We start from the raw sequence: 14,852 nt of genomic DNA on the forward strand, positions 1-14,852 counted from the left end.
TTCTACTGATGAAAAAAATAAGGATATATTTTTATTGTTTTTACGTAATCTATCATCAGCCTCCTTTTTTAATTTCCTTTTTCTGGCTCCACTCATATAAGTTCTTCTTGAGTCCATGCTATTGTAAGAAAAATATTTTATTAGAACAATTATATCTATGTGTTAACCCTATAGATATAAATATATATAGCTAAATATTTTTGAATAAATATTAGACTTAATTTGTATTTATTCTTTAGTTCGTATTTTGAGTCCGCCCTTTTAATTTTATTTTAAATATGTACACATAATTTTTGTTTCTTAGTGAATTCGTACTATCCTCGTACTATAACAAAACCTAGTGAGTACCCAACACAAAAACATGGTTCTACCTGTATATATTTTTTAATTAAAAAATTTAAGATCTTAATAACTAATTTATATAGGAAATTTTAAATCGCAAGCAGTTAAAATATGTTACCAATATTGTAATTATTTATAATAAAACTAGTTTATTTCCTATTAGCTAAGCATTTTGATAACTCAATTTGTTGTAATAAAAATTATAATTATATGATTTTAACAGCTTTGCATGAATGCAATTAAAAAGAAAAGCTTTTACCTCATAAATATAATAATATTTATTAATTTATAATTAATTTTCCACTTCAAAATCACCCTACTTTAACGACAAATACTAAAGTACTAAATTGTATCAGCAGTATTTCTATAATAGACAACGTTAATATTTACTAAAGTTTACTAATATTCAATAGAAATTCTATAATGGATTTGCTATTGAAATTAAATTATGAAATTTCTGTTGAAATTAAATTCTCCAATAGAATTTCTATTGAAACTAAATTTAAAATAGAATTTCTATTGAAATTAAATTCTATAATAGAGTTCCTATTATAGAAAAAAAACCTGTTTTTCATTTAAGAATACCTGAAAAATCCCCGCGGGGCCCTCTAAGCTCCAGGGCCCTTCCGCCTTGCGGGGTTGTGCTCTCCTAGTTATGCCACTGTGGCTCACATTCTACAGGTGTTTTTATTGTCACATTATAAACTCAAAATTTACTTGAAAACTTAGCTTGAACAAAAAATTTCAAATTTGTTGATGTGTACTCCTTTATCCCATATAAGTGGTGTTCTTAGGTCAGCTAGGTTGGCAATATCCGTGCTAACCGCGTACAATCTTATTTGAATCTCTGTGTTCTTTTAGAAAATTCACGAAATTCTCGTTTATACGTAATTTTTTTATTGCAACACTTTAGAATTAATAAAATAAGATTAAAAAATGTCATTAAAATATTATTATAAATAAAATAAAAACAGCCGTTCAAAAAAGACTCTTTACGTTTTGTCGCGAATTTTTTTATCTGAGTAATCAATCAATTTAGATCATTCAATATTAAATATTTTTAATTTTTTAAATAAATAAGAAGCATACATTTTGACAATTATTTTTCAAAAAAATAAAATTATCTTCACTAGCATATAGTAAATTATTATCGTAAGAGTTAAAAATTATATCAAAAAACTAGGTTTCCAATATGTCCTTAAAGAATGGTTGCAGGAAAGGATACCCAGAGAAGGCGTTCCTTATGAACAAGGATAATTTATTAACCTCTATTGCAGTTATGTATGTAACTGGTTATAAAACACCTGCTAATAGAAGGTTGTATTGGGAAGAAAAAGAAGACGCTCAAAATATGTTCATCAAAAGAGCTATTTCTAGGGACATTTTTAATGATGTGCTCAAGTTTACCTACTTTGTTGATGAGCATGATGTAGATCTCACTGATGCATTTTGGAAAGTTCGCCCACTTTTTGATCAAACTAATAGCTCTGCAAAAAGGTAAGTGCATCAAGCTGAGTTTGTTAGTGTTGATAAGACGATGGTCAGATATTTTGACCTCATCCACTGAAACAAGCCATTCGAGAAAAGCCTCAAAGGTAAAATCTTTGTTTCGTTATATTTATTTGCTTTTTTTTAGACAATAAATAAATCTCGATTTAAGTAAAGCAATACATATATAATATAGCTTACTTATAGGTATGACTGGAAGGTTTGGTGTCTAGCAACTGCTGAGGGAGAACTTTTGGCCTATCAACCTTATGCTGGGTTGAAAACAAAAATTAAAAACAATGGGCTAGGTCAGGGCCCAGATGTTGTTTTGAGTCTTTCTTAACAGTATGGTTTGAAGAAAGGGACCAAAGTAGCCTGTGATAATCTTTTTACATCTTTTGATCTTCTTCATCATATGGGAGAACATGGCTGGGGCGTTGTAGGTTAGTTTTTTGATAGTTTATTTGGTATGTTTTGAAATTTTTTTGTTTAGCCTAATCTTAAAATACATTTTACCTCAGGTACTGTCCGGCAGAACAGGCTTATAGGTGTACCGATGCCTACTAAGAAGCAGGCTAAAAAGGAAATGACCAGAGGTACTATGAAATCGGTTTATGATAATAACAACTGTGTAACCATCTGGATGGATAGCAAAGCTGTAGTTCTTGGGAGTAATTATACTGGTCCTAACCCTGCAGGTATTTTTTTTCATTTTAAAGTTTTAGAGTTTAAAAAAATAAAAGTTTGTTTGAAATAATACAAGTTATTTATAATTCTAAATCTCAAATTTATAAAGGCTCCAATATTGCTTTTATTTACCAGGTATTTGCGAGAGGTACAGTGGCAAGGACAAGGCATATATCAAGATTTCTTGTCCCCGTATGGTGATTGACTACAACAAGAGCAGAGCAGCCGTGGCGCAGTGGTTAGAGTTCTGGCTCAGAACCCAGAGGTCCGAGGTTCGATGCCAGCTCTAGCCAAATAAGCGACATTGGTACGGAAGGAGGCGTGAACTTCTTGTTAAATGCTCTCCCGCGGTGCTCTGTGATAAGACCGTAAGGACTTCTGGGAGCACCTAAAATAACTACAAAAAAAAAAAAAAAAGACAATGGGTGGAGTTGACTTGTTTAACCAGAATACAGAGAACTACAGCATCTCAACCCGTCTGAAATAGTGGTATTGGTCACTCTGGACATGGTTCTTAAACGTGCAGATGATTCAGGCTTGGCGATTGTATCGCTACACTTGGAGAAACCGATATTTAATGGATCAGGAAAAGAATCATCACGAAGATGTTGAATTTGAAGATAATCTTAATGCAGCTGGCTTATCCAAATTCGCAAAGAGTAGGCAAAGGATTATTAGAAACAAGGGTAAGATGAAAAAGAGAAAAGAAGAGAAGAAGGTATATGAGATTACATTGTTGGAATTTATTCGACAGTCAGTTGAACTTATGTTAATGAATCACTCTGACCATAAATACAGCTTGTTAGTTCCCCTGAGAGAGGTATCCAGGCTATCTACCAACAGCAAGCAAGCAATCAGGTTTTCAACTTTTATGATTTTTTTTAACAATTTTTTTATACAAAAGTTACTTATCATAATACTCTTTTATTTTAAAGGTAAAATCAAATTATTATTTTAGGTACGACCACACCAGAGCTCACTTTGTTACAAAAACAGAGGTAAAAGGAGTTTGCCAATATTGTCATGACAGAAGCAATTTTAGATGTGAAAGTTGTGATGTTGCTCTACACCCTGGTTGCTTTGTAAACTACCAATAAGAAAATTTAAAAAACAGACCGGGACTCAAAGAAGATATGGGTGACACAATACCACCACAATCTTTTCATAGAGCCCCTTGAAAAAATAAAATGTCGTCAAAATGTTCAAATAAACTGCAGATAAAAGTAAGATGTAAAAACTTCAAATTTAAATACTCAAGGATTTTAAATATATACACCATTGCATAAATAACTACAAAAGATAAGTACAATTAATTTTTCAAAGAATAAAAAAGTAAAACTATTTTGATTAAACTTAACGGAGTTCTTGTAATTCCTCCGAATTAAAAATGTGTTTTTTTGCTAGCAACTTAAATGAGTTTAATGATTTTACCATATTATCTTTTTTAGCTTCTTTTTTTTTAAAATAGTTCCATATTTTTGGTCCGCAAAATGCTATTGAACACTCTGTAAACTTGTTTAGTTTCTTAGGCAATTTAAAAAAATTTGATTGGTTTGTTCTAAGGAAATACTTTTCATTTATATTTTTTTTAAACTTACAATTAAAATTTACTGGAGTTAGGTTATTTGTAAACTTATACATAAAAATTAGGTGTTGATAAATATTTATTTCATAAATATTCATCATTTTCATGTCAAGCATTAAGGGTTTCGTGTGCTCCCTTTCTTTTTTTTTCGTATATAATTCTACAAGCATGTTTTTGAACACTAAGTATATTTTTAAGTTTAGTAGTTTGCGTGCTGCCCCATGTAATATTGGCGTAACTGATAAAACAATGAATTAAAGAGAAGTAAATTAATTTAAGACATATAATATTAACATAAGGACGAACTCGGTACATCATGCCGATGGCTTTACTAACTTTTGATTGTAAATATTTAATATGGGGAAGCCAAGATAAATGCTTGTCCACAAGTATCCCTAAGAACTTTAAAGAGTCTTCCTGTTTTATTTCTTTATTATTTAAAAAAAGATCTGGTAGTTTGAGGGGAAGGTTTACTTCTTGCGACTTTTTATAAAATAATGTATACTTTGTTTTTTTAACGTTTAACGAGAGTTTATTTGCTTGAAACCAATCATTTATCTTATTTAATTCAAAGTTCATGTCAGCATAAAGTTGCTTGATACTATAGTTGAAAAGAAAGAGATTTGTATCATCAGCAAACATAATTGGGTTTAATTTCACTGATGCATTACTTAAGTCGTTTATATAAACTAAGAATAAGAGAGGGCCTAGTATTGATCCTTGGGGTACTCCACAGACTTTAAGAATTCCGAATTCTTTTTTATGAACATATTGTGTTCTATCAGTAAGGTAACTTTTAATCCAATTGAAGTCCTTATTAATTACCCCATAATACTTTAATTTTTCTAACAAGATGGAATGATCAACAGTGTCAAAAGCTTTAGTTAGATCAATAAATATACCTAAGGTAAATTTATTTTCATTAAAACCATTATTTATTTGATCGACTAATTCAATAATCGCATGTTCAGTTGAAAGATTTTTCTGAAATCCGAATTGTTTTGGATAAAAAAAATTGTTTTTTGTTAAGTGGTCAAAGATTCTATTATAAATTACACGTTCGAATATTTTTGAAAATACAGAAAGCAATGATATAGGCCTGTAGTTAGAAACATTTGCATGATCATTATTTTTATAAACTGGAATTACTTTTGCGAGTTTTAGTACATCAGGAAATATTCCTTGGCCCAGTGAAAGCTTGACTATATAGAACAATGGTCTACTGATGCTTTTTTTATTTGAAATTAGTATATTACTGGGAATACCGTCAAATCCTGATGAATTTTTATTTTTTATCGAAGAAAAAGCCGTTTCAAATTCTTTTAATGTCAAGTCGAAATCATACAACCTTTTATCATTTGATGGTGTTAGATAGGTTTTATAAGAATTAAGGGGTGTTGTAATTTTGTTAGCTAGATCAAGTCCAACATTTGTGAAATATGTATTAAACTCTTTGGATATTTCTTTAGGACAGAATATATCATTATTATTTATATTGATTCGTTTGGGTAGCGAAGAAATTTTATTTTTATTTTTTCCTAGTATGCCATTAATTACAGCCCATGTTTTTTTAGTATCCAGCTTATAATTAGTAAATTGTTTACTGTAATAATTTTTTTTAGTTTTTTTTAAAAGATCGATATAAAAATAATTGTATGCTTTATAATTTTTTTCATTAGTTGTGCTTTTATTTTTAAGAAATTTATTATACAGTTTTTGTTTGGTTCTAGAGCATTTAATAAGTGTTTTATCCATCCATGGATTAGCAAGTGTTTTTGTTTTTATTTTTAATACTTCATTTGGACAAGCTTCATTAAAAATCTCTTGGAATTTGTCTAAAAATAAATTACATGCTTCATTTGCATTTTGACTTTTATAAACATCACTCCAATTCTCTAAATATAATTTGTTCGTAAGATTGTTTTTACTATGAGTTGAAAGGTTGCGTTTATTTATATATAAAATTTTGGGTTGATCATTTGGAATAACTTTTATATTTTTTATGGTAATGTATATTGGGAAATGGTCGCTAATATCCGTCTTAAATATTCCTGCCTCAAATGATGTTTCTAAGAGATTGTTAATAAAAATATTATCTATTGCAGTTGCAGAAGTTCTATTAACCCGAGTCGGTTTATTAATTACTGACAAAACATTGTACTAATATAACATGTCAAAAAAAGATTTTGTTTTTGGAAATTTCTGGTATGTTAGTGCATTCAAGTTTATATCCCCAAGGATAAATAATTTTTTTTTCTCGTTGTTTGTTTTTAAAATACTTTTTTCGATAAAGTCTTGAAATGATCTAATTTTACCACTAGGTGGTCGGTACACGCATCCAATTATACTATTTTTGTTTTTTGCATTAATTACTTCAATAAAAAGACTTTCATAATTGTTATTTGCTACACTTAATTGCGTTTTTATTTTAAATTGATACTTTTTAAGTACGTAAACACCCAGTCCTCCGCCTTTTTTATTGCTTCCTCGTGGTTGGCTAATTAGTTTGTAATTTGCCAAACTATAATTCGAATTCAACTCTAGAGGACTTTCTGAATCCATGCCAAGTCTCTGACAGATATGACGTCGAACGAGTAATTTATAATAAATGAAAATTCTTTAAAATTTTCAAAATTTTGCCGCCTGCTTCTTATGTTTAAGTGTAATACAGAAAATGAGTTTAAATCTTTTTTGATTATAAATTCATAAGGATCAAAATATGATGTTTTAATTAAACTCATTTGAGTTTCTAAAAAAATATTTAAGTTGTCATCAGAAAGATTGTTCAAGAGAATATCTTCAAAAGGATCATAATTTAATTTTTCAAAATCTAATTGGTCAAACACATTATTCGCCATTTTTGATAAAAAAAAAGAAAAAAGTAAAAAATTTAAATAAGCAAAAAAAGGTAAATAAATACTCATAAGAAAATAGTATATTAAGGACATAAAATACTTTCCTTTTCTTTCCAATCACGTACGATTAATTTATCGTACGATATGTATGCAAATTTCCCCGACTCTCTTTCCACTTTCATTTTTTCACGCAAATCTTTTCGAATAAGGTTTGTTTCCGCGCAGAAGTCCTCGTTAATATATAAATTTTTTCCTTTTAAACTTGAAGATTTTTTGAGGATTGCGATTTTATCCTTGAAGTCCAACAATTTGAGAACTATAGTCCTCGGGTTTTTAGTGACCGTGTTACCAGTGCGATGCGCTCGCTCAATTTTTATATTTACCAAGCCAAGTTGCTCTTCAAACAAATTTAGAACCTTTGCCTCACTCACTTCCCAGGTTTCGTTTTCAGCTTCCTCTATTCCGTCTATCCTTAGATTATTTCTTCTTGCTCGGTCCTCTATTTCTCTTAATTTATTTTTTACATAAACAAATTCACTCTTACCTTTTATTTTGTCGTTTGTTTCTTTTTTTTTATCCACGACTGTAATGGCGGTCTTTATTTTGTTTTCAAAAATTTCTTCATGGAAGTTTAAGCTTATTTTCAACTCTTCAACATCTTTTGATAATAATTTCAAAATACTTGTATTGTCATTATATAGCTTTTCAACTTTATCTAAACGTTCGTTTGTTATTTTTAAATTTGCGTTAATTATATTTACGAAATTTACTTCTTGTCTTTTAAGCATAGCTTCCGTTTTTTTCTCAAATTCGTCCAACATATTCTTGATCATCTTTTTTATTTCCACGAGAGTAACTGTCATATTGATTAATTTTTAAATGTATATATATATTTTTTTTTTACATTTGTATTTTTAATAAATTTTTTTTTTTTTTTTTTTACCACGCTGCAAAACACGTCCGTTTCCGTTTAAAACCTCAAGCGGAAAAAAAAAAAGACCACAGACCTAAAAATAAGTTATAAAAAATATTTTTATATAATTTAATAAAATATTATTTTAAAGAATAGCGTTTTTAATCATATTTTTATTATTTTTCCTATTATGTAGTCAAGTTTGCATTTTTTTATATATTTCTATAACCCTAATTTTCCGTGATAATCAAGAGGTTCAAAATATATACATTATTTTAAATATTTACTTTTTTTTACGTTAAGTGCCGACGCGTCCGTAAAGAAACGTGGGTGTTTTGGGGTGTTAAACAGAAAAAATTAGATTAAATTAAAAAATCTCTTCATGTATAATCATTTTTACCCCTAAGCAACATGTAAAATAAGTTTCAAAAAAAAAATTCTCAAAAAAATACCTCCGGCACTATTGGGTTAAAGAACAGAGCAATAATAAATTAGTAAAAAACACCTATCTAACTTTTATCTTCTACTAGAAGTTTCACCATTGCTGGATCATCAGGAAGAGTATCATTGCTGGATCATCAGGAACTCTTCCTAATGATCCAGCAATGGTGAAACTTCAAGTAGAAGATAAAAGTTAGATATGTGTTATTTACTAATTTATATATATATATATATATATATATATATATATATACATATATATATATATATATATTATATATATATATATACAAATATATATATATATATATATATATATATATATATATATATATATATATATATATATATATATATATATATATATATATATATACATACATATATATATATATATTTTTTTTTTTTTTTTTTTTTTTAGGTGCCCCAAGAAGTCCTTACGGTCTTGTCACAGAACACCGCGGAAGTGCATTTAACCAGGAAGTTCACGCCTCCTTCCTTACCGTGACGCCAAAATTTGTCCAGAGCTCGATATATATATATATATATATATATATATATATATATATATATATATATATATATATATATATATATATATATATATATATATATATATATATAGATATATCAAACATTTTTTTCTTAACAATTATTAAAAATTAGGATTAACATAATAAAAATTAAATACGGAATTCTCTAAATTTTAAAGAAAAGCGTTCGTTAATTATACTTTATTAACAAACAAACTTAATATATATTAAAACTAATATAATAATCAAATAATTAAACAACTCGCTTGCTTTTTTTCTAAATTATTCAAACAGCTTGCAATATTATGTTTTGTTGTCATTGTAGACGGATGGCTGATACCTAAAACTTCAGTTTTTATTTTATCAACAGAATAATAAATTTCTAAAGCTTCGTTATATTTTCCCATTTTGTACAAACAGCTTGCGATATTATTTTTTGTTGCCATTGTATCTGGATGGTTGATACCTAAAATTTCAGTTTGTATTTTATCAACAGAATAACAAATTTTTAAATCTTCGTTATATTTTTCCATATTGTTCAAACAGCTTGCAATATTATGTTTTGTTGTCATTGTAGACGGATGGTTGATACCTAAAATTTGAGTTTGTATTTTATCAACAGAATAATAAATTTCTAAAGCTTCGTTATATTTTCCCATTTTGTACAAACAGCTTGCAATATTATGTTTTGTTCTCATTGTTTCTGGATGGTTGATACCTAAAATTTCAGTTTGTATTTTATCAACAGAATAATACATTTCTAAAGCTTCGTTATATTTTCCCATATTGTCCAAACAGCTTGCGATATTATGTTTTGTTGCCATTGTATTTAGATGGTTGATACCTAAAATTTCAGTTTTTATTTTATCAACAGAATAATAAATTTCTAAAGCTTCGTTATATTTTCCCGTATCTTTCAAACAGCTTGCGGCATTATTTTTTGTTGTCATTGAAGACGGATGGTTGATACCTAAAAGTTCAGTTTGTATTTTATCAACAGAATAATAAATTTCTAAAGCTTCGTTATATTTTCTCATTTTATTCAAACAGAGTGCGATATTATTTTTTGTTGCCATTGTATCTGGATGTTTGATACCTAAAATTTCAGTTTGTATTTTATCAACAGAATAATAAATTTCTAAAGCTTCGTTATATTTTCCCATTTTGTACAAACAGCTTGCGATATTATGTTTTGTTGTCATTGTAGACGGATGGTTGATACCTAAAATTTTAGTTTGTATTTTATCAACAGAATAATAAATTTCTAAAGCTTCATTATATTTTCCCATTTTGTTCAAACAGAGTGCGATATTATGTTTTGTTGTCATTGTAGACGGATGGTTGATACCTAAAAGTTCAGTTTGTATTTTATCAACAGAATAATAAATTTCTAAAGCTTCGTTATATTTTCCCATATTGTCCAAACAGCTTGCGATATTATGTTTTCTTCTCATTGTTTCTGGATAGTTGATACCTAAAATATCAGTTTGTATTTTATCAACAGAATAATAAATTTCTAAAGCTTCATTATATTTTCCCATTTTGTACAAACAGCTTGCGATATTATGTTTTGTTGTCATTGAAGACGGATGGTTGATACCTAAAATTTCAGTTTGTATTTTATCAACAGAATAATAAATTTCTAAAGCTTCGTTATATTTTCCCATATCGTTCAAACAGCTTGCGATATTATTTTTTGTTGTCATTGAAGACGGATGGTTGATACCTAAAAGTTCAGTTTGTATTTTAGCAACAGAATAATAAATTTCTAAAGCTTCGTTATATTTTCCCATTTTGTTGAAACAGAGTGCGATATTATGTTTTGTTGTCATTGTTTCTGGATGGTTGATACCTAAAATTTCAGTTTGTATTTTATCAACAGAATAATAAATTTCTAAAGCTTCGTTATATTTTCCCATATTGTCCAAACAGCTTGCGATATTATGTTTTCTTCTCATTGTTTCTGGATAGTTGATACCTAAAATATCAGTTTGTATTTTATCAACAGAATAATAAATTTCTAAAGCTTCATTATATTTTCCCATTTTGTACAAACAGCTTGCGATATTATGTTTTGTTGTCATTGAAGACGGATGGTTGATACCTAAAATTTCAGTTTGTATTTTATCAACAGAATAATAAATTTCTAAAGCTTCGTTATATTTTCCCATATCGTTCAAACAGCTTGCGATATTATTTTTTGTTGTCATTGAAGACGGATGGTTGATACCTAAAAGTTCAGTTTGTATTTTAGCAACAGAATAATAAATTTCTAAAGCTTCGTTATATTTTCCCATTTTGTTGAAACAGAGTGCGATATTATGTTTTGTTGTCATTGTTTCTGGATGGTTGATACCTAAAATTTCAGTTTGTATTTTATCAACAGAATAATAAATTTCTAAAGCTTCGTTATATTTTCCCATATTGTCCAAACAGCTTGCGATATTATGTTTTGTTGCCATTGTATTTAGATGGTTGATACCTAAAATTTCAGTTTTTATTTTATCAACAGAATGATAAATTTCTAAAGCTTCGTTATATTTTCCCATATTGTACAAACAGAGAGCGATATTATGTTTTGTTGACATTGAAGACGGATGGTTGATACCTAAAATTTCAGTTCGTATTTTATCAACAGAATAATAAATATGTAAAGCTTCGTTATATTTCCCCATATTGTCTAAACAACTTGCGATGTTATGTTTTGTATCAAGCGTTATTTCATTATTTTCACCATTAGTTTCTGTATTAAACCTTTGAACAGCTTTTAATATTTCGATTGCTTCTTCAAATAAACCTTTGCATACTAATAATTTTTAAATAGAAGCCGTCATATGATGGAAGGTTTCCGAAAATTTTTTTCCTGTTAGTACGAAACATATAGATAAAATGAAAAACAAAATGATTTCCGTAATCCATGTGATCTTTTACTTCATTTAATTCAACTTTAAAACAATTTTCGATTAAATCAAGATATGTATTTGTGCTTGAATTTCTCTTTTGAAAACATCTGCTTGTTAACTGTGTCAGTTCGTGTATTGTATATTTTTTATCACCAAAACAGTTTAGTTAAGAATAACTTATTAGTAATCCAATGGCTTCATCTATTAAAGATTCGTCGTTTGTTTCCATTTGATTTGAGATTTGTGTTATAAAGTGTTTACTGATGTTTTGACCGTCGCAATGAGATAAACAGCTTAATATTTTAAATAGAAAAGGTTTAGTTTTTTCTAATTTTATCAAAACTAAGTTAATTGCTTTTATTGCAGACTTTGATTCTTCTTCGGTTGGAAAGTTAATATTGTCTAATATTTCTGATGGTTTCGATCTATATCGATTTATGTATTTTTCTATCGAAATAGTATGTATATTTATATATTTTATTGCCTGAGTAATTGCAAACGGATGATAACCAAGTTCTTTAATTAAGTTTCTTAAGTTTTCGTCGCTGTTTTCTTTAATATTATTTTTAACATAAGCGAATGCTTCATCAGAAGAAAAAACATCAACTAGCATTTTATTTACATTATTTGACCACGTTCTCCATTGGGAGGTAATCAACTTAAATGAATTCGGTTTTATTGAAATGTACATTGACAAGTTTTTAACACTTTCGTCGTCGACATTGTCAAAAATAAACAAAGTCTTTGTATTTTCATAATAGTTGTGAATTTTTTCAACAATCACTTTTATATTAAAATAATCTCCTTTTGAATCTTGAACCTCGATACCTAATATTTGACATAGGTTTTTCATTGAAGTTTGTAACATCCCGAATGCAGCGTCAATCCAAACAAAGTTTTTATAGAAGTTATAAGATATTTCACAATATTTTCTGGTAATATGTGTCTTTCCGACACCCGACATTCCATATAATACTAAAGTTGAGTTGTTTGCATCTTGTAAAAAATAATCTTGAATTTCACTAAGTAGTTTCTTGCGTGAAAATAAATTTTCTGAAAAAGATTGAATACCTAAAAATAGACGTGCGGTTAGATGTATTATAAAGAGTTTTTATTTTAATTGAAATAAATTTACTATCAATTATTAAGTAAAAAATTTCAACTTCTTACTAAACTTTTCTCTTTTTTCAAATGCAGCGCTTTATTATTATATTTAAAAAATTTTTATATATATAAAATTATGTTTGTTTTGAAAATGTTTTTGAATAAAGTTGTATGTTACACTATAACAATTTTATATATTTTAAAAAGGTTTCGTAAACAAAACTCAATGTACTTTGTGAACTTAGCAATTTGAAAAACATCAAATAATTATTGTTAACTCTAGAGAATTCAAGTAAAAATACAATTTTATAGGTACTAATTTTAATTTTAAACTTAGTTTTTGAGTTTTGAATTCCAGTCTATAAAAATAAACATTTATTTATAGCGAGTGTTGAATCAACCTGTAATGCAAATGTTTGGATTTCATAAATATATATATTTTATTTTTTTATTTTTCTTTCATTACGAATCCTAAAAACTCTTTTTTTAAAACGTACATCATGCTGTTATTATAATACGATTATTTATGAATTTCTTTAAAGTTATAAAACAAAAAATAAGTAAAAAAAATATAAGAATAATAATAAAATAATAGAAATATATAAATATGTATATATAATAAATAAAAAATAAAATAAAAAATAAATAAATAACGTGTGTGTTTATATGTATATATTTATGTATATATGTGTATGTATGCATTTATTCGTATATATACGTATATGTCAATGTGTACGTGTATACTTATGAATTTGTGTTTTTGTTTACGCGTTGATAAAAAGTGCATTTGTATCTTTGAATTTATGTTTGTTTAGATATGTATATGTGTGATATACATATCTAAACAAACATAAATTTATTATTCAATACTTTTATGATACAGAAATATTTCGTAGTCTTTGAACTAAACGTTAAGTTCAGTTCTGACAGACACTTTTAATCAACTGGAAAAACAAAAAAAATTAAAAATGGCATAAATTTTTTTTTTTAATTTATTGTTGAAATGTAAACGTAATTATATCAATACTAATGTTAATTTTTTATTTTGTGATATCGTACATTCACAGTTTTGATGTTTTCAGTTATATATATTTTATTATTATTACCGTTTACTACATTTATAGTCATTTTAATTTCATATAAGTCATTAATAGTTTTTTTATTAATAATCTTGAACAGCAGCTGTGCTAAATAAAAGTATACAGCTCAACATAAAACGTATAAATTAAAAACGATTTCTTTCACGAGCATTAAAGATGCCGGCAACAACTACTACAACCACCCACGACTACTACTACTACTACTACTACTACTACTACTACTACTACTACTACTACTACTACTACTACTACTACTACTACTACTACTACTACTACTACTACCGATAAATGAAAGCATCATTGAAAAAGGGCGTTTATATAAAAAGATTACCCATAAAACAACTAACTTAATGACAATCTTCTTGATTTGATTCTATTTTGTTTTGAAAAGCAGTTGTGCTAAAAAAATGATATAAAGTATTAATGAATGTTACAAAAATAGTTTGAAAAATCATACAACAATAAAAACTGTAAATAAAACATAATATTAACTCAAACAAAAAAAAGGATACTTCTTATACAAAAATCTTCACATACAATTTGATGTGTATACAAAAAAACATTATTGCATTATGCACACACTTTTTAACATATTAGTTTATTTGAAATAAACGTTTTGAATTATAAAAAATGGATTCAAATGAAGTATTTAATACCTGAAAGGAAAACCTTGTTTATTTAGATGTTTTTATTTGTCGAAAATACAACTCATGTTTGATTTTTCATCCAAGAATGTGAAGTTCAAGTTACATTGTACTTTTTAAACTGACTTTATGAGGTGATAAAAGAAAGCAGTGTAATTAACGTAAACTTATGCGCAATAATTAACGCCTTTCATCTAATTAAAACGTTACTTAATTTTTCGTGATTTTAAATCATTATAATTACACATAGAAGAATC

At 27.4% G+C, this 14,852-nt stretch overlaps 2 protein-coding genes and 1 long non-coding RNA gene across 10 annotated transcripts; 1 reads left to right on the plus strand and 2 right to left on the minus strand.

Moving 5' to 3' along the window:
• Positions 1 to 2,365: 2,365 nt before the first annotated feature.
• On the plus strand, positions 2,366 to 3,772 carry LOC136074844 (uncharacterized). The gene is made up of 3 exons (XR_010635496.1): positions 2,366 to 2,528; positions 2,653 to 3,375; positions 3,453 to 3,772. It is a non-coding gene; the product is annotated as an uncharacterized LOC136074844 (long non-coding RNA).
• Positions 3,773 to 7,040: 3,268 nt separating this feature from the next.
• LOC136074269 (uncharacterized) lies at positions 7,041 to 7,820 on the minus strand. The gene has a single exon (XM_065786574.1). The coding sequence runs from the start codon at positions 7,818 to 7,820 to the stop codon at positions 7,041 to 7,043; it is 780 nt and encodes a 259-aa protein (XP_065642646.1).
• Positions 7,821 to 9,030: 1,210 nt separating this feature from the next.
• LOC136075225 (uncharacterized) lies at positions 9,031 to 14,596 on the minus strand. Of its 8 annotated transcripts, none has more exons than XM_065787724.1 (4): positions 14,464 to 14,596; positions 14,299 to 14,350; positions 10,193 to 12,818; positions 9,031 to 10,066 (listed from the first exon to the last, which is right to left on the minus strand). In XM_065787724.1, exons 3-4 carry the CDS (start codon positions 11,517 to 11,519, stop codon positions 9,090 to 9,092), a joined length of 2,304 nt encoding a protein of 767 aa, XP_065643796.1. In that variant the 5' UTR covers positions 11,520 to 12,818; positions 14,299 to 14,350; positions 14,464 to 14,596; the 3' UTR covers positions 9,031 to 9,089. The 8 variants fall into 8 exon arrangements, with proteins under 8 accessions (XP_065643796.1, XP_065643794.1, XP_065643793.1 ...); XM_065787722.1 differs by having other exon boundaries at positions 14,283 to 14,350; positions 14,489 to 14,593; XM_065787721.1 differs by having other exon boundaries at positions 14,283 to 14,350; positions 14,464 to 14,589.
• Between the last annotated feature and the right edge of the window lie 256 nt (positions 14,597 to 14,852).

Source organism: Hydra vulgaris, chromosome 01, assembly GCF_038396675.1.
Source record: "Hydra vulgaris chromosome 01, alternate assembly HydraT2T_AEP".
In the NCBI taxonomy this organism is placed as follows: domain Eukaryota; kingdom Metazoa; phylum Cnidaria; class Hydrozoa; order Anthoathecata; family Hydridae; genus Hydra; species Hydra vulgaris.